Source organism: Prunus mume, linkage group LG8 (genome assembly GCF_029339155.1).
Source record: "Prunus mume cultivar Tortuosa linkage group LG8, ASM2933915v1, whole genome shotgun sequence".
Lineage (NCBI taxonomy): Eukaryota > Viridiplantae > Streptophyta > Magnoliopsida > Rosales > Rosaceae > Prunus > Prunus mume.
In genome coordinates this window covers 653150-678477 of record NC_142705.1, presented here as the reverse complement: position 1 = coordinate 678477, position 25328 = coordinate 653150, and the positions used below count along the sequence as shown (strand labels likewise).

Genomic DNA, 25328 nt, shown 5'->3' with positions numbered 1-25328 from the left:
CGCTAGGCTAAGCTGGGCTTCCTATCTAAAGTAGGAGTTGAGTGATCGCCCATGTGTTAATAAGGGCAGAGCTTCCTCGCTTTCCCTTTTTGGATGTCTAAAAGGTGGAAGTCACAAACGAATCCTCTGAATTAGCGGCTGATGAAGAGTTCCCTAGCTGGACGGTTTTGCACCGAGAATGAATGAATGAAATAGTGGAGTCTTAATAAGGATCGAACACCCGATTCCTATAACAAACGATTATATGAAAAGAGGTTGGTGACAAACTAATAGTAATCGCATTTTGGGGAATCTTTCTTCCGGTGAAGCGCCTTGGAATCTCGTTGACAAGCATGATAATGGGTACATTCGACCTCTTGTGAAATCGGTCGTTCAAGCTCTTTCCTACCCTTTTTTCATTTTGATTTCACTTACCGGGCCTCTTGAATGGCAACAAACGATTCTGCCATTCCTGGCTAAGTATGAAAAGATTAACTCTTTCTTAATGGAAGGAGAAGTTCCCCGTGCTTTCCGAATCCTGGGAGGTATGGCTGAGTGGTTTAAGGCATTGGTTTGCTAAATCGACATGCAAGAATCCTTTCTTTAAAGATTGGGTTGGTTAACCTTCCTTCCCTAGGGGTTTAGTTTGTTGAAGTCAATAAGGGCTAAGGTCTCCCGCTCCTATCGCCCGAGCAATAGACAATGAAGAAGTGGTTCTTCCCTTTTTCCTATGAGCTAGCGCTAGAGTCTTAGTAGGACGACTGCTCTTAGAGTATCGGCCTTTTGTTACAATAAATAGGATTTAGTCGGGGCACAGAAGAGTACGTATTTCTATATGCCCAATAATGGCTCTCTCCCCGAGGGGCCTCTCAATAGAAGTCAGAGCGGCTGCACAAATATGCATATGAAATAGAATTTAGTAAGAGAAAGGTCCGCCCACCTCTGATCCAAGCTTAGCTCCCAAGTCGGGATTTATTCCTAAACCTAAAGTGAGGACTTTGCCCCGTATAGGCAGATGGGTATAAAGTGGGTCACTCTGCCAAGATTCAATCTTTCCCCCGATCTTTCTTTTCTTTGAGTCAGTCCGCCCTAGGGTGCAGCTCTGTTCCCTACTTCTTGTATAAGAGAGTCGTGCTTCTCTTCCTCTTTATTCCACAGGTCTCTCGAGCCTGCAGGTTGCCCCCCGAAGAGAATAGACGAAGAGGTTCTTCCCATTATGGAATGCAAGAGAAAAAGCGGAAATACCAGTTAAGAGAAGGGTCAGCTCCGCTTGGATGAGCTGACCTAAGAGGTGGTGCATTTCTGAGTCACTGAGGAACCAAGTCTATCCCCGAGTTGCCAACCCTGTTGTTTACTTGAATTGCCTCGTGGATGTCAACCCAGGTCTTGTTTTGTCCAATCGAGTGGGTATTGGTGTTGCCCCCTTAAGGTCTAAGTTAGTCTGCTTATTCTCATTATTAAATATTAAATGGAGCAGGTCAGAAGGCTGGGGAGCGTGAAAGCTACTTAGTAAAGGGATCACCCTTTGAAAGCAGCTCTAGAAGAAGGAAGACTTCTCTTTCCTCCAGCTTTAGTTTTAGTTTTAACGGTCTCTTTCTCTTAGGAGCGGCAAAAGCAATAAAGATCTTAATGGAAAACTACTAAAGATTATCCTCCCCTAAGATAAGGTAGGTTAAGGGGTAGGAACAACGTGCTGCTTGTAGCGTAGGCTAATCGATCCACTATCCTCCGCTACTGGGCGACTGCCCCTCCCTAAACTGGACCTGGGCTTCCCCCAAGCTGCACTACGTAGCCTTTTTTTTTGTTTGGACAGAAAGTCAGTCGAGCACTCTCACGCCCACCCATTAATAAAGAATAAACCCCGAGCCGAGGTACGTACACTAGAAAAGAAAGAGGGACCTATGCGTGCGAGTCCACCAATTCTTGTGTAAGAGACTAGTCGGCTATTGTTCCTAAAGGAAAGAGTAGCGTGCCCTACTAATACTAATATAGTAAGAGAAGCGGGTGCTCTTCCCGGTTCTACTGACCGAGGGCGAGTAGCTTCCCGTCCTTGCTTGTCTCTTAGTTTGCTAAAGTCAAGGTTCTTTTGCTCTCCGTTTCGTCGAGTGTGATAAAGTGAGGAAAGCCGAGGAAAGAAGAAAAGCCTTCCCTCGATCGCGGTTCGCAGATCTTCCTCAAGGCAAGGGTAGCGTCTCATTATTCGCAATAATCGTTTTATGATTTTTGTAGAAGAATGCTCTCCTCTCCTCCTGAGTCAAGCGGAGGCAGCAAGACATAGGAAGTCCAGACAAGACAAGTCCTTTCCTTCTAGTGTGCTTACCTAAAGGAATCTTCTGCGCACCTTGCACTCTAATGTAGAGAAAGTAGTTTGTTCATGACAAGGAGACAGATTTGAAGATGAACCTTCACCCGTCAACCGAGTTCTTGCTTTTGGATTCAATCCTTGGTAAAGTGTTCGATCTCGTGGAGAGGTACGCCTCTAAAAGAAAAGAGAGTAGATATAGGCTCGAGAATAGGCTTGATGAACAAACAGCCGATACGGAATCTGAGCCAAAAAGCCAAGCCCTTGAACTTCACTCCTAGGCCATTCAACAAATCTGGCGCGAAAAGTAAATCCGATTTCGGTCAGATCTTCAGGAGCTTCCGAATTTTTAGGTTAGTTAGGCGCCTGGCCGAAGGTTGAAAGAATGATTCGGGGTCAGAGGAAGGGGGCAGCATTCAACCTTTCCTCTATCAAAGAAGACTAACCCTTTGATTTTATTCAATGGTGGTTTCTACAAGAGATTCAACGACAAGGGGGGCTATTAGTAGGATATGAAGCTTGAAATGGAAAGGTAAGGGTGAGAAAAAGAGGCCAAACGAGATACGCTCGAATGAGCTAGCCGACTACGAGATCAGTCCGGAATCTGAAACCCTTTGGTGTTACTGCAACCCTTTGGGGTTACTGCTGGAAACTCCTGAACATATAACTCTGCATGGTAAGAGGATATACAAGCTAAAGAAACATACGTCCTGGTCGGAAAGAAGGGAATTTAGTGCTGGTAGAGCTGCCCGGTATAAGTAGGAATCTCTCTCCAGGGCCATAGCAGCAACACCATGTAGTTACCAATTATGCTAAGCAACTTAACCGAGGAACTGGCCGAAGTCATCAACATATTAGTAACAGAACACTGATCAGCCGGGTTCTTGAAACTCCTCGTATTTAAGGAGCGACTTTCCCTCTTCTGCCTTCCGTCGCCTTAAGACAAGACTCAAAGCGGCGATCCAAGAAGTTCCCTTAATGATAGTGAACTAAGGTTTTGAAAATACTCGTCCAAAGCGTCAAGTAGGAATGATCGGTGAAATCCGCCCTCCTTGCCTTACCGACTTAAAGCAGTTAATAATATCTGTCTGCCTGCCTCAATGCTCGCTGACTTACTGGCCACGTTACTGAGTTCCTAGGAACGAGCAAGGAAGAATGCCGCTGCTGATAGATCCCGCCCAGATCAAGAGCGGGATCATTTAGAAACAAAAGAGTTAAAAGTGGTCGCTATTGCGGCCCTCGCTCTCAAGACTGTCGAAGATAGCATTGAGACTTTTCAATGAATACTTCGACTGATCTAGAAAAACAAGTTAGTTCCAGAGGCATCTTCCATTCATCTCGATTTGGGTTTTTCCGCACCATATTTTGATCTGCCTCTTCTTCGATCCGGAATTCCCAGCAAATCCTTGACTCCTCGAATACAATGGGATTTCACACCTGGCAAATCTTTCACTCTACCTCCTCTTATTAACACCATAGAATGTTCCTGCAAATTATGACCTTCGCCTGGAATGTGAGCAAATATATCATGTTGATTGCTCAAACGTACTTTGGCTATCTTACGTGGAGCTGAATTTGGTTTTTTCGGTGTTCTCGTTGAAACACGCGGGCATACTCCTTGCTTCTGGGGACATTGATCCGAAGCTCGAGTACGGTCCGTGCGCCGTTTTTCTTCTCTACCATGACGAATCAATTGATTTAATGTGGGCATCGCTCTTTCCTTTGTCCTTCCCCCCTATTTTTGCCCTATCACTAGTGATTACTCCCGATCCGAAGCACCCCTTTTCCATTCATAGAGAGATCCAATCGTCAAAATCAATAAAAAGGCCATCATGGACCAAGATCCAAACGGATCAATCTTGTTGAGAGGTACTGCCCAAGGAAAGGAAAAGGTTACTTCCGGATCAAGGATAATAAATAAAATTGAAACAAGATAAAATCGTATATCGAAACGACTTCTGGCATCACCGAAAGGATCGAAACCACATTCATAGGCCGACAATTTTTCTGGATAGGTTGAACTATTGGAAGCAAATGGAAAAGGAACACCGAGTGGGATCAAAGAAACTAGCGGACTGATCACTAAATAGATACAAATAGGTGCAAATTCTGACATCACCACAGCCCACTTGGTTCTTTCGCTCCTTGCTCGCGGAGCGGCATAACGGAAAAAAAGTCGGAATTCTACAATTTCGTGGTCAGCTTAGCGAACGCCTCCGACTGGCGTCCGCCCTCCCGGAGTGCGTCCAATATCGCGAAAAGCCTCTCGAGGGACTCCTCCCCCGGGGGGCGCCCGAGCACCGCGTTCCAACCAAGGCCCTTCTGGGTCGAGGCGTGACATTTCCCCGAGAATCTCTGCTTTGACCTCAAAGAGGTCCTCGGCCCGGGCGAACTCGCAGACCTCGTAGGTCAGCCTCGTGCCCCGACAAGAGTCGCCTCTTTATGGTCTCGACACTATCGCCCCCTATCACCTGATCTGGTTGATACGGATAGGGAGCGGGGCCTTGGTTGGACGGCCCAGCTTCCTGGGAACCCGCTGGATTCGCGGGCGGTACAGCTTCCCGGGAACCTCCTGGATTCGCGGGCGGCGCAGCCTCAGAAGGGGCGGGCTCCCCCCCGGGCTGTTCCACCGAGTCTCTAAAGAGAGACTCCCCGCTTATGCCCGGGGAAGAGATTTCGAGCGGCGAACCAGGAAGCCGCTGCCCGACTCCCTGAGAAGGCTGCGAATTTCCTTCTTCCCGGGGTATTTTGAACCCAGGCGGAAATACCCTAAAAAAAGGAAGAGGAAGGATGGTCATCCCCCCCGGCCCCATAAGCATTCATCATAATACACGTAGAGGAAAAAATGGCCCCTACGGCAATAAAGAAAGAACTTCGGATCCAAAAAAAGTAAAAAAAAACAAAATGAGATGCACGATTAGCTTCAATTGAAAGGGCATCTTTCTCCTTCTCCAATAAAGCCATAGATAGATAAAGATCAAAGCTAACAGAAAAACAGTAAGAAGCATGCAGTCAAATGGATTGAAATCAATAATATTCTGCAAATTTCTACGCAGCCACATGGATGAGCATGTACTTATCAAACCTAAACTCAAGCCTCTCATAATAATAGGGAACTGTTACTAAAACGAGCCACGCCAAGGTGAAAGGATTCGAACCTAAACAGATGCGCTGACCAGACTGCGCTACACCTTGTCTTACCCACTCACTAGCTCTTCGTCGTTCGCCTCACCTCACTGCCGATCGCCGCGCTCCTTATCTACGCTAAATGTCCGTACCGTACGTTCTTTTTCGCGAAGAGCGACCTCGACCGACCGAACCAACGCCTTATCAAACATACTTTGATTTTGTCAAGGCTCTCGCGGGCAGCCGTACATGATACCCGACGGTTTGCACCCGCCTGCGGCGAAGGCCTGGTCAATCGTATACGATCATCAAAATCGGAGTCGCTAACACCCATTTTGAGTTGCCTCGTCCTTAGAGTCAAGCTGGATCTTCATTCTACGATAAATCTGCCTGCTGATTGTTCAAGTGGGCTGCGAGCGAAGGGAATAAACCCCGAGCGGGATCAGAGGGCACCTCCCCCCAAAAAGGAGGGGGAACTCTGAGCCCACGCAGGATACATGACCGACACTGAGCACTGCAGCAGCGAGCGGGTTAGCCAAGCAGCAGCTTCTTACGGGACGACTAAGTGCGCTGAAACCAACCTGCGGTTGGATCGCGACTTCCTGTGCTAGTAGACGCGACTTTTCCCCCCTTACTGGAGGACCCGAATGAAGCCGCTTGGCAAGAAAGATTAAATGCTAGATTTTGCTCTGTCGTATTGTCTTAATTTATTTCATTTTTTAATTAATTCATTCCAAGCTTCATTCAATTATCTGTCTCGACAAGCTGAATTTTAATAGGTGTTCAGTTCACAAGCTTCACCCAAACGATTTCACTCAAATAGGTGCGTGACTCTATCAAAGGATGGAACAGAACTCCAGTTAGCTCTAGATTCTCCTAGTGGTTGATTTTACCATATGGTAAGGTTGGTGCATTGTTATTGCCCGTAGCTACCTTCATTAGGTGTCCCCGACTGAGCTTAAAAACCGGCCTGGTGGGCATGCGCCGGGCTAGTCTCCTGTTCGAATAGGTTTTGGGTAAGCAGAATTTAGGCGAGTTGTTGGAATCCGCTTTGCGCAAGCTTTCCCGGCATTTTTGGATGACATTTATGTCTGTAAAATATTATTTTTGTAAGGTTCGACTTAAAACGGACAAGAGGAATTCTCTTCATGGCTTACTGGAAGTTCGGCTAACTCTTCCCTTTAGAGTGAGTTTTGAACGTTCTTAGCGAAACTCTCGGCGATTGAAGGGCGGCAGCAGCGGTTCATCAAGCAGCAGCTCACCAATCTGTTTTATGATCAATCAATCCATCCGGGTGCAGGAGAAAGCGAAGCGTATGGGTTATTGGAAAGGTAGTGGGCACAGTAAGCATGAGTCGATTTCAGGATGACGACTGCTATGTTTATTTAGCTTTTGTCACACAAAAACGACATTTTCTGTTCTTAACAAAGTGCGGAGTTACCTTTTCGCTGGGTTTGTTGCTTAAGCGCGTAAGCAGCATGGTCATCACTTTCTTTGATTTGATGATCATGCATTACGGTAATAACTCAGCGCGCAGCAAGACCTCTTCTCGCAATTGACGTCTTTTTAAGACATTATCCACCTGTCGCTAAATGCCAGATTCCAGAAAATGTCGTTTGATTAATAGAAATTCTGATATGTTTGTAAAAAAAATTTAACTTGCTTGCACTGTGTAGGAAAAATGCCTATGACCCATAGTTACAGGAAATCTCGATTTCTACTTAGAGAGGATCACTTATGGGATCGTTCTTGACACGAAATTGGCGATTGTTAGCGGACGGCTGCACCTCATCATTGCTACCCTCGAAATTAATTGGCTAGCTAGCTAGAATATGCATGTCGCTTCTCTGAGCACTTTTACTCACTACTACTTTCTTCCCGTCCCTTTTTTAATTTCAACTAAGCTTGGCACAGCCGCCTAAGAAACTGCTTTCAGTCACGGTCGCGGATCAGGAGAGAGTTACTTGTGTGACGCATCTATATCTGGGGATGATCGGGTAGAACTCAGGGCTGTCAGGTGTCAATCGGGGAACGATCGATTGGGTGTCCGGGGTGCAATAAAGATAGGGGACGATACGCTTCGCCGTGCCAGCTATGAGGCTATATTCTCGTTGAGTCGGGCGCGTGGGAAGACTGTCCTGTCGGGTTGGAAAACCAACATCGGACCGGGATGTTGTTCCCTCCTTGTCTGAAAAGATTCGGGAAAAATCGGGTAAGTTCGCTCTACACTGTCCCTTAGATTGGGAAGGACATAGGCTCGGCACATTTCGTAGCTATCATCGTCGCGTCCGTCAAATTCAGGCGTTGGTACATTCTGCAGCTTTTCGGTACACGGCCTTGCGTTGTCGTCAGCCGTACGCCGTTGAGCAGCAGTCTTTAGAAGCATGTCATCTATGAACGATCCGATGAAACTAGAGATGGAATAAAACCTAGCTTTTCGTCACGCGAATTCGCCGCCAGTCTTTGAGGTCGCCTTCCTTGCTTGACAGTATAGCCTGCGGGTGAAATACTAGATGTCGGATTGTACATGGGAATGATAATGGTGAGGCCATTGAATGAGAAATCACGACCTTAAACACTTGCCTGTAGCTATAGTGTCAACTTGACGCGCTGAACGACTATGATCAGAATCCTTTCGGGGTCTAGCACTGATATTTCCGCTAATTGGATCGGCCAGGGTGAAGGGCTTAACTAAGTATTAGTTGAGGGCGAAGGGCTTAGTACCATGAGGTTGCAATCGGGCCACCAAGTCCATTATGTAGTCTGGGCTGCCTGTCCTTCTCAAGGAGTGGACGGGGCATAGAACATGTGCGTTTTCCGATCGGGGATTGGTCTGTAGTCCTCGTTTTCATCGTGTGATGATGTAGATGGGGCCTCTGAAGCGTCTACTTATAGTTATAGTCGACCTTCTCTTGACCTGAACTCTCGTATAGGTGAACTTGTTTTGTTCAATTCTTAGGAAGAAGAAGGATCTACTGGGAATGGTAGGGCTCCCTCGATGTCGTTGGATGAAACTGGTGGTCGGATTACCCCTTCGTACGGTAACAAATCCCACGCATATCTTCTTTGTCTGTCACACCGTACGTCGCCCGGCTTAGGGTAGGGGGCAGCCCCCCCAACAGACGTAGGTTGCGTATGAGCCTCCAGTAGGACTCTGGCACCCGAACTGTAGAAATGGGTCCCGAACTAGAGGTGGTTTGATGGGTGCTCTTTGGGTTCTTAGATCCGGCGGCTACTTTACTCACTTAGCACCCTACGTAGGCGGGGGGAATCAACACCCCCCTCAACTGCCAATGGCCAAATCCTTACCCATACGAGAACTTGACTGAGCGAAATTAGCGACTTTTCGATCTGCTGTGGCCTACTAAAGAAACTCTAACCTTACAATGTTCATTATAGAATACTGCGTATCCATTTTTCCTCCCTTTCATTTCATAATACGATTAGCCTAATCTGCGAAGGTCGGTGAAATGCAGAAATGCAGGATGACCAAAAACGAACTCACGGAAGTTCGATCAACTATTCCCCCCTAAGGCTGAGGTCTTTGATGCGCTTCTTCATCAGTTCTTTCGTCAGTTATCAATTGTCTTTCAAGGCGGTTTCTTTTCTTCTTTCTTAGGTATCTTCTCGTCTGTCTTAGGTATCTTTTGGTCTTTCTTAGTTTTCTCGTCGTTAGTCACCTCTGTTTGTTCTTGTTCTTCTTTATCTAATAGCGTTCTTTCTTCAGTAAGACTTTTCTGTCTCTCTGTAGTGTATTGAGTGTGCATCCTTTTATCTGTATTCTTCTTAGCATCAAACTGTGATATCATCTCTTTGTATCTCTCGGCAAACTCTCTTTCCTTCTTAGATAATTTCTCATTTAGAATTTCATTTTCAGTCTGTAGTTGTATTAAAGCATTCCCTAGTGATTTTGTTTTTTGTTTTCCTGGCTAGACAAGTCTTGGATATCAATTGGATCAGTATCCACCCAGACATCTCTGTGATATACTGGTATCCTCTTGGTCCCCAGCTGAAGCCCAACCCTGACCATTGTGTCTTTCTTGATGATGTTAAGAGTGTGCCAATCAATCCGGAAGTTGGCTTCCACCGGTACCTGTTTTGTACGAGATGGGTCCGCGTACTGTGACTCAAACCATTCTTGATTGACCTGGTTTTTCGCTGGTCCCTTGTACTTGAGTATATTGGAGCCACCTATTGCGATGTAGCAATAGGATTTCGGTGCTAAAAAGTATCCTTTCATGACTCTGTCCTCTAGCTTAAACTTACCTAAGACAGAAGAAGAAATCACTTCTTTAGGTAGTGGCTGACCAAGCACAACTGAGTCTGTGTCCGTGTAGTAGCAGTCCTCTCTTGAGATATAAGGGTACATATAGATCCTAGCAGAGGCAGTGATCGCAGCAGCTAGTTGGACAGCAGAGTTCTTCGGTGGATTCCAATAATCTGAGCCCTTCTCGGTATTGCTATGGTAGGCAACGATGTAGTTGTTCTCGCTAAGCATATCACCGAAGATGAACTCACTATGCCTGATCAAATGTTTGTATCGATCTTTATCGCAGACCTCGGTTGTCGTGCTTTTAGGGTTAATGCCAAATCTACCGTATAGCGAATTCATAAGGATCTTGTACACATAGGACATGGCCTCATTACCTGATATCCTTGCCTCTAACCTGCTCTCAAAGAGTGAGCTAACAAAGTCCCTGAATGGGCTTTCCATCCTCTCAAAGAGGTAGCCTGAGATTGGGATTACAGTGTAGCCTAGGCCTCTTGCATACTTTAACTCCTCGCAATAGTACACTCCAACAAATTCCCCGGTTGGAAAGATGAGAGTGTTCTTCTTGTTGTCTCGATAGGGTAGAAAGGGCTTCTTGATAGTCTTCGGACATACCACATATGCCTCAATAAAGCCAAACATGCTATCTAAGTCCTTGCCTTCCAGATTTCCATGCCAGACTGGCACACCACCAGGCATTGGAAATTCCTTCATTACAAAGGGATAGAGAGAGTTCACATCGTAGTAGTATAGGTCCTCGCCATATGGCTTGTATACATCTGTATGACCACCGTAGTAGGCACGCCTTATAAAGCTGTCTTCATTCTTGTTTGGGATGTGGATTGGCCAATTAGAAGCATCGTAGTATTTCATACGAAAGATGCTAAGAGCAAGTGAGGAAAGGGTTATCTTGCTTTCTATGTCCACCTTGTACAGCTTCCAATATATCTCTTGAGCGCATTACACCTCCAAGGAGAAGGATGTCCTGCTTCATATAGTCTAACAAGTTCTTTTTCATACTTGCCAGATTTGACAGTGTCACCTCATCATATGCGATAGAGCCTTTCGGGCCAAGACCCGGGCATAGATTCTTAGCTAGGGAGGCAAGTTTGCCAGGGAGTAGATTCAAGGAGTCTCTGAAGCGGAATAACATCTTCGTACCAGAATAGACAGCTAACTCGTATAGCCTATGGTTCCTCATCAGTGGTTTTAGCTTGTAGCTCTTGTGATGACATGCTAGGTGCTTAAGCAAGAGAATTCCATCGAATCTAGAGAAGTTGTGGAAGTAAATTGTTAAAGGGGATTGTTCTTGTCTAACAATCGTTGATATCCTTAATACCAAGTCATAAAGTACCTTAGTACTCCTTTCTTCAAAGGAATCCAAGATTATAGAGTAGTCTTCACTGAAGTAGCTATCAATCAGAATATCATAGATCTGTTCACCGGGACGAACCATCAAGAGACCTGCAGCATAAGGCTTATGAACATTATCGATCAGTAGAGTCTCCGTATCGGCTACAATGAATGGTTTCAGCTCAGTGCGACATGGTTTGAGTGCTGTGATATGGGTTGGATAGCTACGATTACGATTTCGGATCTCTCTTGCTGGCTCGATCTCACTCAATCCGGCTTGAATGATTGAAGAAAGTGAGCTATCTCTCTCCTCTGAAGATAGGGCTGGCCTATCCATCTTTTTGCCGTCCATATAGACTCGGATCATGAGTCGAACTATATAATCTCCGTTGTAGATTTCTGCATATTTCATAATTGATCGAGATATATGAGCATAGACCTCACTCATTGGAATTAACTTACCATCGGGATCAGTCAAGGGGATAGCAGGACCTAGCGTAAATGAGATCTCCTCTCCGTAAGATCGCTTCATGGTAAAGGAAATTGTGAACTTACCGTAACCAGATAAGGATGGGTAAGCAAACTGGATTAAGAGAGACATGGTCGCAAGACAGAGTAGGTCAATCTCGTTAACAAGAGGGGGAGGCTCGATGAAGTGATGTGAAGCAATGATTAACCCAAGATGCGGATCTTGGTGTGTTGTTCGTTCAATCTTTTTATACAAGCGATTCAATAACTGTCCAGTAGTTGAGCTGTCTGTGGTGTATGCCATCATCTTATGATTCATACTTAATAGTGTACGCAGTAGTAATTTCCCTCCCCGCTTATTAGCTTTGACTTGAATTTATCCCACTTTTCCTCATGAGCTCGAAAACAATCCCTAGGGTTAGGGGATTGAAAATCACCGCATACATAACGAGTATAGTTCTCGTAAGAGGTCAGTATTCCCGAGATCCTTTCTTCCCAAGTTGCCATCATCTTCTTGCTTATGTTCTCAGGTACATTAGCCTTTAAGTAATAATGAAGAATCTCTTTTGAGATTACCTTATCGGCAAAGTAACCCTCATGAGGTCCAGCTGACTCCACTTTGACAATAGGTTTCATAATATTCATATAGATGAACTCGTTGAGGATTGAAAGTGGAGGGCCCATCTCACAAATGACCTTGATATAAATTATTGGTAGAAAATAGCTATATTCAGCTGTAGTTATAAAGTTGTCGTGTACTGTGTATATAGGCGCACCCTTTTCAAGCATACATTCTACTACTTTCATTGCAATATGGGCATCCCTCTGATGGATGAAGTTTACGAAGGTAGAGATTTCAGTCTTCCTACGATCTCTCTTAGAAGAAGAAACTCTGAGAGTCACCCGACGCCTCTTCTTATGAAGTCCATCATAAAACCATACATTTATGGGATCCATTTTCATATAATCCTGTACCGTGGTAAAGGAAGGGACTCTATAGAAAACTGGGCTATCCCTAGCAGACGCGATCCAGCCTATATGGCGGATCAACCGGATCAGGCATTCCGTGTTCTGATATTGCGTCCTCCAGAACTTAAAGCAGACAGAGGCAACATCGAAGCATTCCTTATGAGTGATGAAGCGAGAGAGAGTGTCTTTTAGATCGCTGGCCGTGCTCATTAAAGTTTTGCCATAGATCATAGGCATAAAGATACCTTTGACTAGCTTACGAGTGAGCACATTGCAAACTATCGTTGATAGATGATTATTATCCAGTTCTGCTTTCATGAACACCTTGAGATCTTCGAGGATGAATGAATAAACATCTTGGATTTTTCCATCCGGGATGAGATTCGTTCTCGAAGCCAGGCTTTCATCCAACAAAAAGTAACTCATAATCTGATATGCACTCGCTGAGGCGTCTTGGGTTAAAGGGATGCGCGTAATAACCTTCAAATTTGGAGAGGTAACTCCAATTAGATGGGCGAAGAGCTGAAAGGGGCGTTTAGCCTCCCGAGCGTACATGAGAAGATCATCATCATGACTGAGCTGCAAGAAGTTGTTATTAGAAAAGTATAATGCCTCGTCGACAGAGACGAAAGACTTGTAATGGAAGGCTGCTGCGGCGAGATATGCATTCATGTCAATATTGCCACTAGATTTGATATCCGCAAAGACGATCATGCTTCTTGCTAGATCACGCTCGTGGAAATGCAAGACACCACTGCGGTAGATTCGACCTCGGAAGTCGAGAAAGGCTGGCAAATAAAAATGATAACCTTCGTAGGCTTGTGCCAGCTTCATAATCAAATTCTCATAACGAGAACGCTGTATGTTCTTAGATAAAGTATGTAACAATTCGCTAAAGTTACATAATTTATTAATAACCTCATCCTTCATGTGAAACTCTCTAAGTAAGTTGGATACATCTTTGATATTCATAGAGGATAGAAATCTTGGCATGAGTAAACCAGATTCAACAAATGAGTCCTCATTATATTTAAGACATTTCAACCAATGACTGTTGATTTGAAAGGCCTGACCCTGCAGCTTGTTCATTACAAGACACAGTTTCTCGTAATTCTTTTCTCTTCCAATATCAATATAAAAATGATTAATGTCACCTGAACTTAAGAGGCGGTAACGATCATATAGGCCACCTGTTGGCCCACTTAAGTAACCCCCTGATAGATCGGACAGGTATCTAGGATTTTGATCACCCCGGCAGGCACTCGTCCAATCTCGAGGTTTGCATACCATAGGCAGGTTGAGCTTGATCGGTAGTAATGAAATATCAAAGTTGCAGACTGCGTAGAGATGGCTTGGAAGAAAATAAGATCCTTTCTTCTTCTTCACTCGAACAGTACCGCTCAAATCAGTCACTAAACTGATCAATTTCCTTTCCTCCATGAATTGAACTAAGCCGGAACCGAAGGGATACATCATCACCAATTTGGATCTTTTCCTATCCGACTTCTTCACTTTGAAATCATTCGTGGCACTAGAAAACGGTTTATTACACCTGCCGCTTTTCAATAATGAAGCTTGGTGACGGACACTAGACTCTAGTTGTTCAACCAAAGAAGCAACACGAATTAGTGAGTTAGATTCAACTGAGTAAAAAAACATACTTAGTACATGAACTATTAATGCCTCAATCGTATATTGACCGAACTCTGAAAGCAATTCAAGATCATCCTTTTCGAATGGCCTTCTCCTGAGAAAATCCTTAGCACTTTCCTCATTTTCCCTGATTAAGATTTTGATTATGTCGGAAGCTGACCTAAAAATAGATTTCTCATCGAACCATATAGTAATCTCCTCAATTTGCTTTTGGATCTCACTTAATTCATCTACACTTAATGGTAATCTTGTTTTTGCTTCTTCCAAAATATCGAAGGCGGTTTCCTTATACTGAACTGAGTGACTCTTACCATGTTGTCCACTCTTGTTAGTATTTTGCAATAAATAAGTGTAAAACTCATTCCAAAACCTTATTAGTTCCTTTTTGTCTTCCTCTTTTCTAGGCATATCATCCAATGATCGAGTAAGCCAGTTTTTGTGATTCATGTCTTTCCTTTTTTTTCAGTTTGAAGTAAAACATGGGATTTCACTGAAATTAGCTTGAGATTCCTTCGCTGAAATTCGATTCCTTCGCCAACTGACGTTACCTGCGGCTTGAGATTCCTTGTCAGAAATTCGATTCCTTGGCTTGAGATTCCTTTGCTATTAATTTTTCAGTTGTCGCTACCCATTACTGGACGATCAGTATTCTTTATACCACACCTCGCTATACTATATTAATGAAGTGGGGGAGAACCCTAGCCACGCTCAGGCTTTGAGTGGAATAAATATGAAGCATTGAACCGATCGAGAAATAGGGAAGGCTCGAGAGACCTGCATATAGTTGGCAGGGCCAACCAATTACGCTTACCAATGAATGATATGGGTTTTCAAAATGCTTAGGCCTCCTTCGGTTCATCAAGGAAAAACCCTACCCTCCCTTTCTGTCCTTGAGGCTGGGTTAATTGAACTAATCAAAGTGTCGCGGAAGCCCCTACTACAACCTTTGTTTGCTCAGGCTTACAGGAGCTAACGTTGAAACGTCTCCCCGGATCGAGATTCGAATCTTCCGCTCTCCGCCAGCTCCTGCACAAATCTCTTCTGCCACCGTTGGTTCTATCTTTAACATGCAAGCCTTTGAATTCGGTTCCTATCTACCGTTGGTGTTAAAGGGAGCCGGCAGCTATTATTCAACTTTCATCTTTCTTTTCTTTGAATGAGGGGAATGTTTTTGCTAAAATGCTTCCTGGCTTGAAGTTGGGAGATTATCCTCTACCTTCTTTCAGGCTCACTCTAACAGTTCCTTCAGTCTGCCACTCTCTCTTTCTTATATCTGCTATTTATTGCGGAAGGGCCCCAAGCGGACCGTACCGGGCCTCTCGAACGAACCTTCCGGTCGGGTCTTAAGGAGAGCAATCATAGACCAGGGGAGAAACCAGTTACAGGATCAGGAAGGTCAGAGCTGTCGTTGATATGCAAAACAGAGGAAAAGATATCCCTATAACCAATCTCACTTTTTAGGATTGTACCTTCGCGCACTCCTTTGTTCCACCACAGAGCATTACAAGCAAAAATATCCGACAATTTATGATTTAGGCAAGTAAATCGCATTAATAAACTTTAAGGAATTCCAGGAGCGGGAGAAGCTGTAACTGAAGCAGGAGAACGGGAAATTCCATTTCAAAGAAGATAGATGAATGGGGTACCCGATTGACATCGTAACCATTAACGAAAGAGAAAGGGCATTTAGAAGAATCTCAGAAACATGGCGATCGATTCGACCGATCAAGAACAGAGCGCGGCTAAGTCCTACCACTATTATTGCTTAAGCGCATTCATCCACAACAGAATCCACTCACTAAACTAAAGTCGAATAAAGTCCGTACGCTTGAATGAAGCCCTACCCCTACGCTTGAATGAACTCCTGAAACATCCACTTCAATTGATTCTACTTCATCTCCCCCGGGCACCCCTTTCTCTCCTTACCAGCCTGGACAAGACGGATGGGATGAAGGATAGCGGACAAAGCAAGCCAGCCAACAAAGATTGATCCAGTTGCTGTTGGGGACTTTCCCGGGGATGGGAGTCCTTCATATCATATGAGGATTCACCTCTGAAACTCGAAAGAGGGTCCTACCCTACGCCCGACAACAAGAATCGCCTGAGCCAATTAGCTGTTGCCGACCGTGCTTCACTCCACCTCGCTTCCTTCCCCAGATGATTTTGCCTACTCATTGACCAGTGACTTCGGCATCGAGACACTGACTCCCAGATCAGCTAACCACTCTTTGTAAGGCAGAGCAACTTTCTGATCCCCAATGACAATATCGTCACCAGTGGGATTGGGGGCTATGAGTTGAACTGAACTAGACCTGTAATCAAAACTGTGGACATGGGTTAACTCCTATCCTGTAGGGACTATCCCACATTGAATCGACAACAAGTATCTTTCCTTTCAAAGATTGCTGCTTGAAACGAAGTCTGACTCTTCCGGATACGCAACGCCCCGGCCTTACGACGGCTACTTTTATTGAAGAATTCGGCGTAACGACAGCTTTCGATGGCAATCCTTGATTGATTTCGGAAGGGGTGCGAAAGAGTTCAACACTACGCTCATTTCGTAGATCTACGATTTCAGGGTAAAGGATTTTTGCTTAGCTGCTTAGCGAATCCCCTTGCTTTTATGAAACTGTTAACATTATCTTTGTTTTTCTCGATGCTTTGAATAGCTATCCGGATAGCAGAAGTGCAATCATTTGCGAAAGCTCTTTCTTCGCGCTCTTTTGAATCTAAGTTCTATTCGTCCTCGGGCACTCTTCCAAAAACGATCTGATGTCTATATGCTTAACACATGAAATTGGCCTTGGCTAGAATAGCTAATAGGCGGGTAGATTGGTTGTCATACCCCTGTCTTTCCTCTTTCTTACTTCCGAGTTGGTGAGTCACTTGCTAGTGTCGACATAAGCACTTTCTCGGTTATAACTGTTAGTCCTTCTTCCAGCGTAACCATTGGATTCCCAGGAAGAGACGAAAGATACTCGCGAAGAACAGTCAAGTGGATGGAAATAGCATAAATAGAGCCAAGCCTTCTCTAAAAGAAGCAAGTGCAAGTCCCAGGAAAGCAGCTACTAGCTAATGTCAGAGGATCTTTGCTTGATTCGACTTCTGCCTTGATGTGCCTCCTCCTTTTTCAATATGAAATTCGGGTTGGTCAGTCACACAAAAAGGAGTAGCGAAGGGTTCAGTTGCATTAACTTCTGCGGATACGAGGGAGAACTCGCTATTCCTAATACTAAGACTGCGTCTCTTGCATACACTTACTAAAATGCAGATAATCTTGAATGACCGTCGGGCATTTTCAGGTGGCGAAAGCCCAATGTATTCATTTTTTCTTTGATTCCGCCCGTAGGCGCTAACAAATAAGTAAGAAGCAGGTCCGATAGTGAAGGGAGAACACTTGCTTGGTACAACTCTCATGTGGACGTCCTGCTTGATACAAGCAATCAGTAGAAAATAAGACAATAGGCAGAGGCTATTAGTCAAGCGGGGGATTCCCTTAGGAATTTAGTGAATATGATACCTTCTATTCTATTGATCTGGAATTGGGCCAATACGATTGATAGGTAAGGTAGTCGCCTTTTCAGGGCTAGAGGAAGCAAATTCCTCTGTCCACGCGTGGACTAGACCGATTGAAAAGATTGGAAGGCCGGGTCAGGCAAAAAGACGGGTATGACTCTCCTAGAAGAATGGACGTGTAGAAGCATCCCGATTAGTTTATACCATTTGTAATTGGTAACGAAAAGGATTGTTGATGCTCTGCTTGTACACAAGAAGTCGAATCCGGCTTTTTCTTTTGATTATTAGGAGTATGCCAGGTACTGCTTTTGGATGATCATAGGCCCTCAGATAATGATTGTGTCAGTGCATGATGACCCGAAGTCTTAGTGTGGCTGACAAAGGGGCTTACAAGAATGAACTGTTGAACTAGCTCGCGCGGAAAAGATATATCTGTTAGTAACGAAGAAAGTGCTAATCTCGCAGTCAACTGTTAAGAAGCGGCGGAGAGAGGTGTAAATCATGAATCAGCAAGCCTTCCAACAAAGGATTTCGCCGTGGAGATTTGGTGATAGGCCTGCGTTGGCACATAAAATAAAGACTTTCCAACCTCAAGGAAATAGAAAAGATTGAAGCTCCTTGCTTGGGTTCGGTTATCATTAAATGTATAGGGCCACTTTGGGTATTGAAGTGAAGATACTTGCATAAATATAAACTTCGGGCGTAGAAGAGAAGCCCTTTCTGATACGTCAAAAAAAGAAGCCGATTCTACGCCGTAAAGGAAGCGTGTGCCCAATCACTAACCAGGAGGTGGTGTTCATCAAGCCCTCTCTCCCGGACTTAACCTAGACCTTTGTCCGGCCTAAAAACCCTTTCTATCTAAGCTAGAGTTCCATGGCTCCTCACTTAGAGAGCACCCCAATCCCATGTGCTTCTCGATATTCTATCCAGCAAGGGGCGCTGCCCTCTCCCTCGCTATTCTCCACCCGCTTACCTGACTTAAACTTAACACATTTGAACCGGAATACGGATGAGATAAAAAAGCTAAAGCACGAGCAAAAAGCAGAAAATTAGGATTTTCGATGAAGGCTGAAATTACGTAAAGAAAAGAAGTTCCATTTCCTGTGAGATGCCCAAAAACCCCCATGTTTTTCTTGGTTGGACCAACCAGATTTCCTACAAGTCTTTCTGTTAGAGCAAGAAGCAGAACTACGAGTGAATATGAATGGGTCATGATGTCCCGAGCCCTAAAAAAGGCGAGAAGTTTGCTAACCTACGGGGATATTGGCAAATTTTCTTCGTATTGGAATTTTCGGGTGTGGTACCTCTCAAAAGGGGGAGAAGTCCTCGCCGCTGCTGGGTGAGAAGGCTGCCCCTAACGTGAGCGTACCCGTAGAACGTCTTTTGTTCTTATTCGAGAAACGATTTGCCATTATTATGGGTGTATTTGTCCTAGTTGTACTTCTATTGTTTATTTATTTGTTTAAAAGCCTTTTTCTCCACCATTCTGTCTTGTGTGAGATCATCGAGTGGAACCAAAGTCTGGGTCTGCCGATCGATCTCACATACGGGTGGAGAGAGGGCGTAAAGTTAAGCACCGGGCTTAAGCCGCCCAAGGTGTGAAAAGAATAGCGTTGAATCTTGAGAATGAGAATGTAGGGATTGTTGTCTTTGGTAGTGATACCGCTATTAACGTCGGCTTATCTGTCAGTCGCGTTGGGTCTGCCGCTCAGTTGAAAATTATGAAACAAGTCTGCGGTAGTTCAAAACTGGAATTGGCACAATATCGCGAAGTGGCCGCCCTTGCTCAATTTGGGTCAGACCTTGATGCTGCGACTCAGGCATTACTCAATAGAGGTGCAAGGCTTACAGAAGTACCGAAACAACCACAATATGCACCACTTCCAATTGAAAAACAAATTCTAGTCATTTATGCAGCTGTCAATGGATTCTGTGATCGAATGCCACTAGACAGAATCTCTCAATATGAGAGAGCCATTCCAAATAGTGTAAAACCAGAATTACTACAATCCCTTTTAGAAAAAGGTGGGTTAACTAACGAAAGAAAGATGGAACCAGATGCATTTTTAAAAGAAAGCGCTTTAATATGAAAAATAAAAAAAAAGGGGTTTTGAGTAATCCCTTATTTTGTGGAGGGTAAACCCCTCCCTACTTATACTGCGGGTCTTCCTTCCGCCTCGGAGACCCACCAATAAATTTCTGCACCTTCAAAACATATATATATGCGGGCTCCCCTGCTAGCTTACCTGTTTTGGTAATAAGGCTAGTGAGATGCAGAATAGGAATCTCTTTTTTTCCGAAAACAAAATGGAAGACTTTTATCAAATCTCATTGCTAATAGGTTTTGGTACACTTAGTCTCTTGCCCGTTGTTGGGCTTTTTTGTAAAACTCTAGGGAAGAGAGAAGCAACTAAAACTGTAATTGTAACTGGATACCCCTCTTCACTAGCCTCACTGGCTTCCACAGACTCAGGGGTTTTATGTACTACTGGAAATAAGATATGCTAGAATGGAATATGCTAATACAGGAGGTAATATCCCATCGATAAGGAAGGACTTAAATTCAACTGTTTCGATGGGACTAGACAAATTAGCCACATCCAAGGAAAAAAAAGGGAAGTCAGAACTTGCTGGCTTTACTTGCTTTGCCTTCAAAAGAGGTTATGGTTACACTTCCCCTTTCTGGCTTGCTCATATCATAAAATCACTTTCTTGAGGGTCTAAACTTTCCACTTGTACCAGTATTGAGATGTTTTGGATTTGGATTTGGAGTTGGAAGTGGTATCATCAAGGTAACTAAACTCATCTTTTCTGTACAGAGAAATAGGCATAGAAACAGAAACGGAACCTGGTCATTTTGTTTCTATGATTGAGATTCACCACTATTATGAGAAAGGGGAGATAGGCTTCCTTGGTCCTACTTACCGGGAAGACAACACAACGTTGAGCTGTAAGTACATTAAGGAGAGTGCAAAGCACCAGAGAAAAAACCCATCTTCCTTGATAGGGGGAACTCTCTCTTATTGTCTTGCTAGCTTGCAACCATACCATCTTACAGACCCTACAATCGGGACCTTCTTTCTTACCCTCAGGGGGGAGACCGGATTCCTTTCTTTCCTATTTAGAACTGCAGATTTGTCTTTGTCGCTGGTTCGGACGTGCATCGGCGGCCCCCTTTCCACTTCAATCGTGGAAAGTCAGAAGCAAGAATCATTGATTCCTGACCCCCTTATCTACGACAACTCCAGATCAACTAATTTTCCTTCTAGTTGAGAACCACTAAGGGTAAGAGCAGCATCTTAGGTCTGATGAGAGCCTGATCTACTCTACGACAACCCTGATTGTTGTATTCTCGGTCCCCTACCTTTACTATTATTAGTAAAGCCCTCTCCTTGGGATCCCCATCTGTGTAACATAAGCCTTATTGTATTGCGCGCTGAACTATTTAGCTTTCTCCTAGTGCTTCCACCCGCGGTTCTTCGTTCCTCAGCTCTTTATTGCTTTTATCTCGACACACTGCCCCTGCTTTGGCTTGTAGGCTTGTTAGCTTCGCAACCTCTGCTCTGGAAGCAGCTTATGCCCCGGACCTTATTGAGCACCGGGATAGGAATATTAATAAGGCTATGTGCGAACTCTCGTAGATCACTCCCGGATGTAACCCTTCTTTCAGTCTTATCCGCCCCCTTATTAGGCTTTCAGTGAAGTGAAGGAAGAAGGGTTCTTATAAGAGAATGAGGTACCGTTCGGACCCCTTATTCGCAAGGGTTCCTCACTCAAGTAAGGGTGATAACGGGAAGAGAGAAGTTATCTATTAGCTAGGCTGGTGGAGGTCCTCAATCGATCTCTAGCCGTGTCTACGCCATATCTGTCTCAAGTGTTAGTTTTCAGCGGGTGAGGAGTTGAAGGGCCATGTTTAACAATGTTGTCCACTGGAACCCATTCCATGGTTTTGTTGCCTTCGGCTTTGCTGAGGTTATCATGGAGATTTCAGGCAAACCTTCTTCCTCCTTAATCTTTAGCTGAACACGAGTTCGCGGAGGTGTAATGAGTTGGGATGGATCGAACTTTCCTACTTCGGGCTCTGTTACCAGAGGATGCCGCTTCATCAGCTTTGCGCTCATGTGAAATGATTAAATCCCGAAAGTCTTCCCTTCTCTGCTTCATGCATTGCCGCTCGATATACTCTTGCATTTCGATCATGCGATAGCTTTGGTCAGGGTCTTCTGGAGGTGATTCTTCCACTGACTCGCAAGGTATAGAGTTGACAGCTGTGGTCACTTCTGTGAGTAGACGCATCATGGGGCCCGGCCCAGTGGGAGGGTCAGTGGACCACTGTGGATGAGGTATCATTGGAGGTGGAGCTAGAGCCGCCATGTTTCTTCTCGGGTAAAGGACAAGATAATCAAACTTTCCTGATGGGTCTCCGAGAAGGTCTACCTCAGGATCTCCTGCTTCATATCGTTCCCGTCATTTTTGCTGATAAGTTTTATTCTTTCTCGGCTTAGGCTTCCGTTCTCTCTCGGCTTCGAGCTCGAGATCAGTTTCTTGTGCATTTTGGAAACAATCATCACAGTCGCAGATGTCCCACCATATGTGGCCTGATTCAGTCTTCCCTTGATAGATGGGTGATCCATCCAAAGAGTAGGCGATGATGGGGAATTCAGAGGCTGCAGCGGGCCGAAGTGTTCCATTCTTGATTTGAGGGGCAAGAGCAGTAAGTGTGAATGCTGGCTGATGTTGTGTTGTGCCAGTGGGCTGAGATGGTTTCGATTCTGAGGGGCCTGCCGAGCGAACCATGTTGATTTCAGGGAGATCATTCTCTGTTTTCAATTCTCAAGTTCAAAGCGTAGCAGGTGTTGTTCTCGGAGATCTTGGATCTTGTGTCTTAAAGCGAAACATCTGTCAGTCGTATGACCTGGACTTCCCATGTGATAGTAATCTGGATCAAACTTTCTTTGTTCCTTTTTGGGAGGTGATGGATTAGGTCTCGTGCCTTCTCCTGTTGGTGCTTGTGGTTGAGGAATCTGAATCCGGTTAGTCTGCTGAACCTGTCCTGGTGATAATATAAGGGGCCGCTGAGTGGATGGCTGTACGTATATTCTCTGCTTTTGTGGATGGTCATTTCGGGCGGAGGTGATGACCTGAACTTCTCCTCCTTTCGGCCCGGTTTCTGTTCTTTTGGTCTGTACCCTCCTCGGGATAGTGCTCGTTCCTGACTGTTCCAGCAGCGACTGCAATGCCTGTATGTCAACCAGGCGCCCTGATTTGACTCCATCTTCCACTCGCTCACCTACTATGACCAGGTCTGCGAAACTTGACGTAGTGTGCCCGATAAGGTGGGAGTAGTATGGATCTTTCAATGTGTTGAGGAAAGCACCGACCATCTCTTTTTCAACCATCGGGGGTTTGACCTGTGCTGCGAGTTCCCTCCATCGTTGGGCGTATGCCCTGAATGACTCGCTACCCTTTTTCTGCATACGTTGGAGCGGTCCGGTGCCATTTCAGTGTTGAACTTGTATTGTGACAGGAAGGAAGTGGCTAGGTTAGACCATGTTCGGATCCGGCTGTGGTCTAACTGGACGAACCACCTCTGAGCAGGGCCGGTCAGACTTTTTTTGGAATTGCTGGATGAGTAGTCTTTCATTATCGCCGTATAAACACATTTCTCCACAATAGACTTTCAAATGGGTAAAAGGACAGCCTGTTCCATCATATTTGTCTAAGTCTGGAGTTTTGAACTTGTGGGGGAGTTTCATATCCGGGAAAAGCATAGGTCAGAGAAACTGGTACTGCCATAAGAGTCGATCCCCTGTAGGCTTTTGACCTTTTCTTCTAAGCTCTCTAGCTGATTGGCTACCTTCTTTTCTTCGGCTTTTTTCTTCAACTTGTCATCCTGATTACCCTCTTGGGACTCTGGGATGGTGATGTAAACTGCATTCTGAGTGGTGACGGGAGGATTGCTGGTGACCTGAGAGGATCCTGGTCCTATTTTGAATCTCTCTATTGGAACTTATACAAATATGGATACTGGGTCTATTGAAAATATAAAAGATACTGCTATTCCCACAACTGCCACTCCTCTAACTGGATCGCTGGGAACTGGCATTAGAACTCCATGGGCTTATGTGCCTTAAAATAGGACTCGAAATGCATCTGAATCTACCCGCATATGTGTATCGGGCATATGAGTGAGAGGGGCAAGGGGAAAGAGTGGGTGGCCCCTTACGCGCTTTTTTAGGAGGAGTCCCGTGTAGTTGGATGGAAGGGAAGGGACTGTCTTGTATCCGCTCTAATCCTTGACGCTCTTAATGTCCAGATAAAGGTTTCCGAGCTACTAAGAACCTAACAGAACTTTTAAAAAGAGAGTTTCTTTTTCACACAATTGTTTTTCGGTGGAGGGTTTCAGACTGACGCTACTCGTTTAGCTTTTCTTTACACTGAGGCGCTTATTTATCAGCCGTAGTAACGGAAACTACCAGCATCGGTAACTCGTAACTCACTTCATTCGGTCGCCCACCTGGGCTATCCTCACTACACTCCCAATCCTGCAACTGACGCTAAACTAAGCCTTGAAAGAACTAGACTGAGCTGCTTCCTTAGGTTTCACTCCAGGTTGAACTCATCTCTTCCCAGGGCTCTCTTCACTTCAAATAGGAAGTACTAGGCCTAGCTTTCTTTGCTTGACACATAGGTAGTCACCACCCTTATAAACTATAGGTCCTCGAACCGAAACTACTCGCCTTAGAAGTCACCACCCTTTCCCTCGCAGCAGAGGTTCTGCAAGAAAGGAGATGCACTAGCTACTTTACTTGGATTTACTTGGCTTTATTTAAGAAGATAATACAGATTTCCGACTCGAACTCCAGGTTTAGCTTTCCCTTTAGACTTTGCTGACTTGGAAGCCGGTAAATCCACAGCAGACTGAATTAGCAGATGCGGGAACTACTTCCCTTTAGGTTTTCAGTCCATAGCTCTTTCATTTAGAACATAGGCCCAGAGGCCTAGCAGAATGCGAGAAATACAATTAGAGGAAATAGCTAATAACATTCGTTCGCCGACCTCGGCTCCATTCAACAAAGAAGAGTAACAGAAGGCGCTCTTTGCTATACAAATAGGCCCAGCTGAACTGACTTAACTGAAGAAGACAGAGAAGCAGGAGTTGATCTTTACACATCGGTAGTGTCGCTACCACTGCAGGAAGAAAGAAAGCGGATATCTCGCGGGTAACATAGCGTTTCGCTTCCCTCTTAGCATCGGTCACTCCCTGAAGCAGTAACGGGTAACTAGCCCTCCGGTCAGTCCTTGGTTTCTTTCTTCCGGGTCACTGCCCCAAAATTGGCAACTTGCGTTTCTTCTTTCTTCTCGGTCCGCTTTGGCTCCTGATCTTGAGCTCGCTTTTCTTGGCCTCAGGCTTGGCTTCTTCTTGGGGTCCTTGCCCTTCCATCATGGTCAGCCCATCTTTCTCCAGAGAAGCAATCCGCTCGCTCGAAATCTGTCCCTTCAGTTGTGTAAGAAGGCGTCCACACGATTACGAGTCCGCTCCCGTCGAGCCTCTTCCGGATTCTATTCTATTAAAAAGGGGATTCCCAGGTTCTTTCACTCCAAGACTAGTTGCGGATTGGATTCTTTTATCCGGACTGACTCTAATCGTGATTTTGACTCTATTATGATATTACCTCCCTCTGTCACTGC

General features: G+C 44.9%; 2 protein-coding genes across 2 annotated transcripts; both read right to left on the bottom strand.

The window, feature by feature from the left end:
• Window positions 1–3595: 3595 nt before the first annotated feature.
• LOC148914456 (Ribosomal protein S12/S23 family protein) lies at window positions 3596–4125 on the bottom strand. Its single transcript, XM_089042581.1, has one exon. The coding sequence runs from the start codon at window positions 3990–3992 to the stop codon at window positions 3615–3617; it is 378 nt and encodes a 125-aa protein (XP_088898707.1). The 5' UTR covers window positions 3993–4125; the 3' UTR covers window positions 3596–3614.
• LOC148914455 (NADH:ubiquinone/plastoquinone oxidoreductase, chain 3 protein) lies at window positions 3998–4808 on the bottom strand. Its single transcript, XM_089042582.1, has one exon. The coding sequence runs from the start codon at window positions 4395–4397 to the stop codon at window positions 4041–4043; it is 357 nt and encodes a 118-aa protein (XP_088898708.1). The 5' UTR covers window positions 4398–4808; the 3' UTR covers window positions 3998–4040.
• Window positions 4809–25328: the final 20520 nt, after the last annotated feature.

What these genes read in the sequence shown, in the direction of transcription:
- LOC148914456 (XM_089042581.1), bottom strand. Translation starts at nt 3,992, where the DNA reads ATGCCCACATTAAATCAATTGATTCGTCATGGTAGAGAAGAAAAACGG.
- LOC148914455 (XM_089042582.1), bottom strand. Translation starts at nt 4,397, where the DNA reads ATGTCAGAATTTGCACCTATTTGTATCTATTTAGTGATCAGTCCGCTA.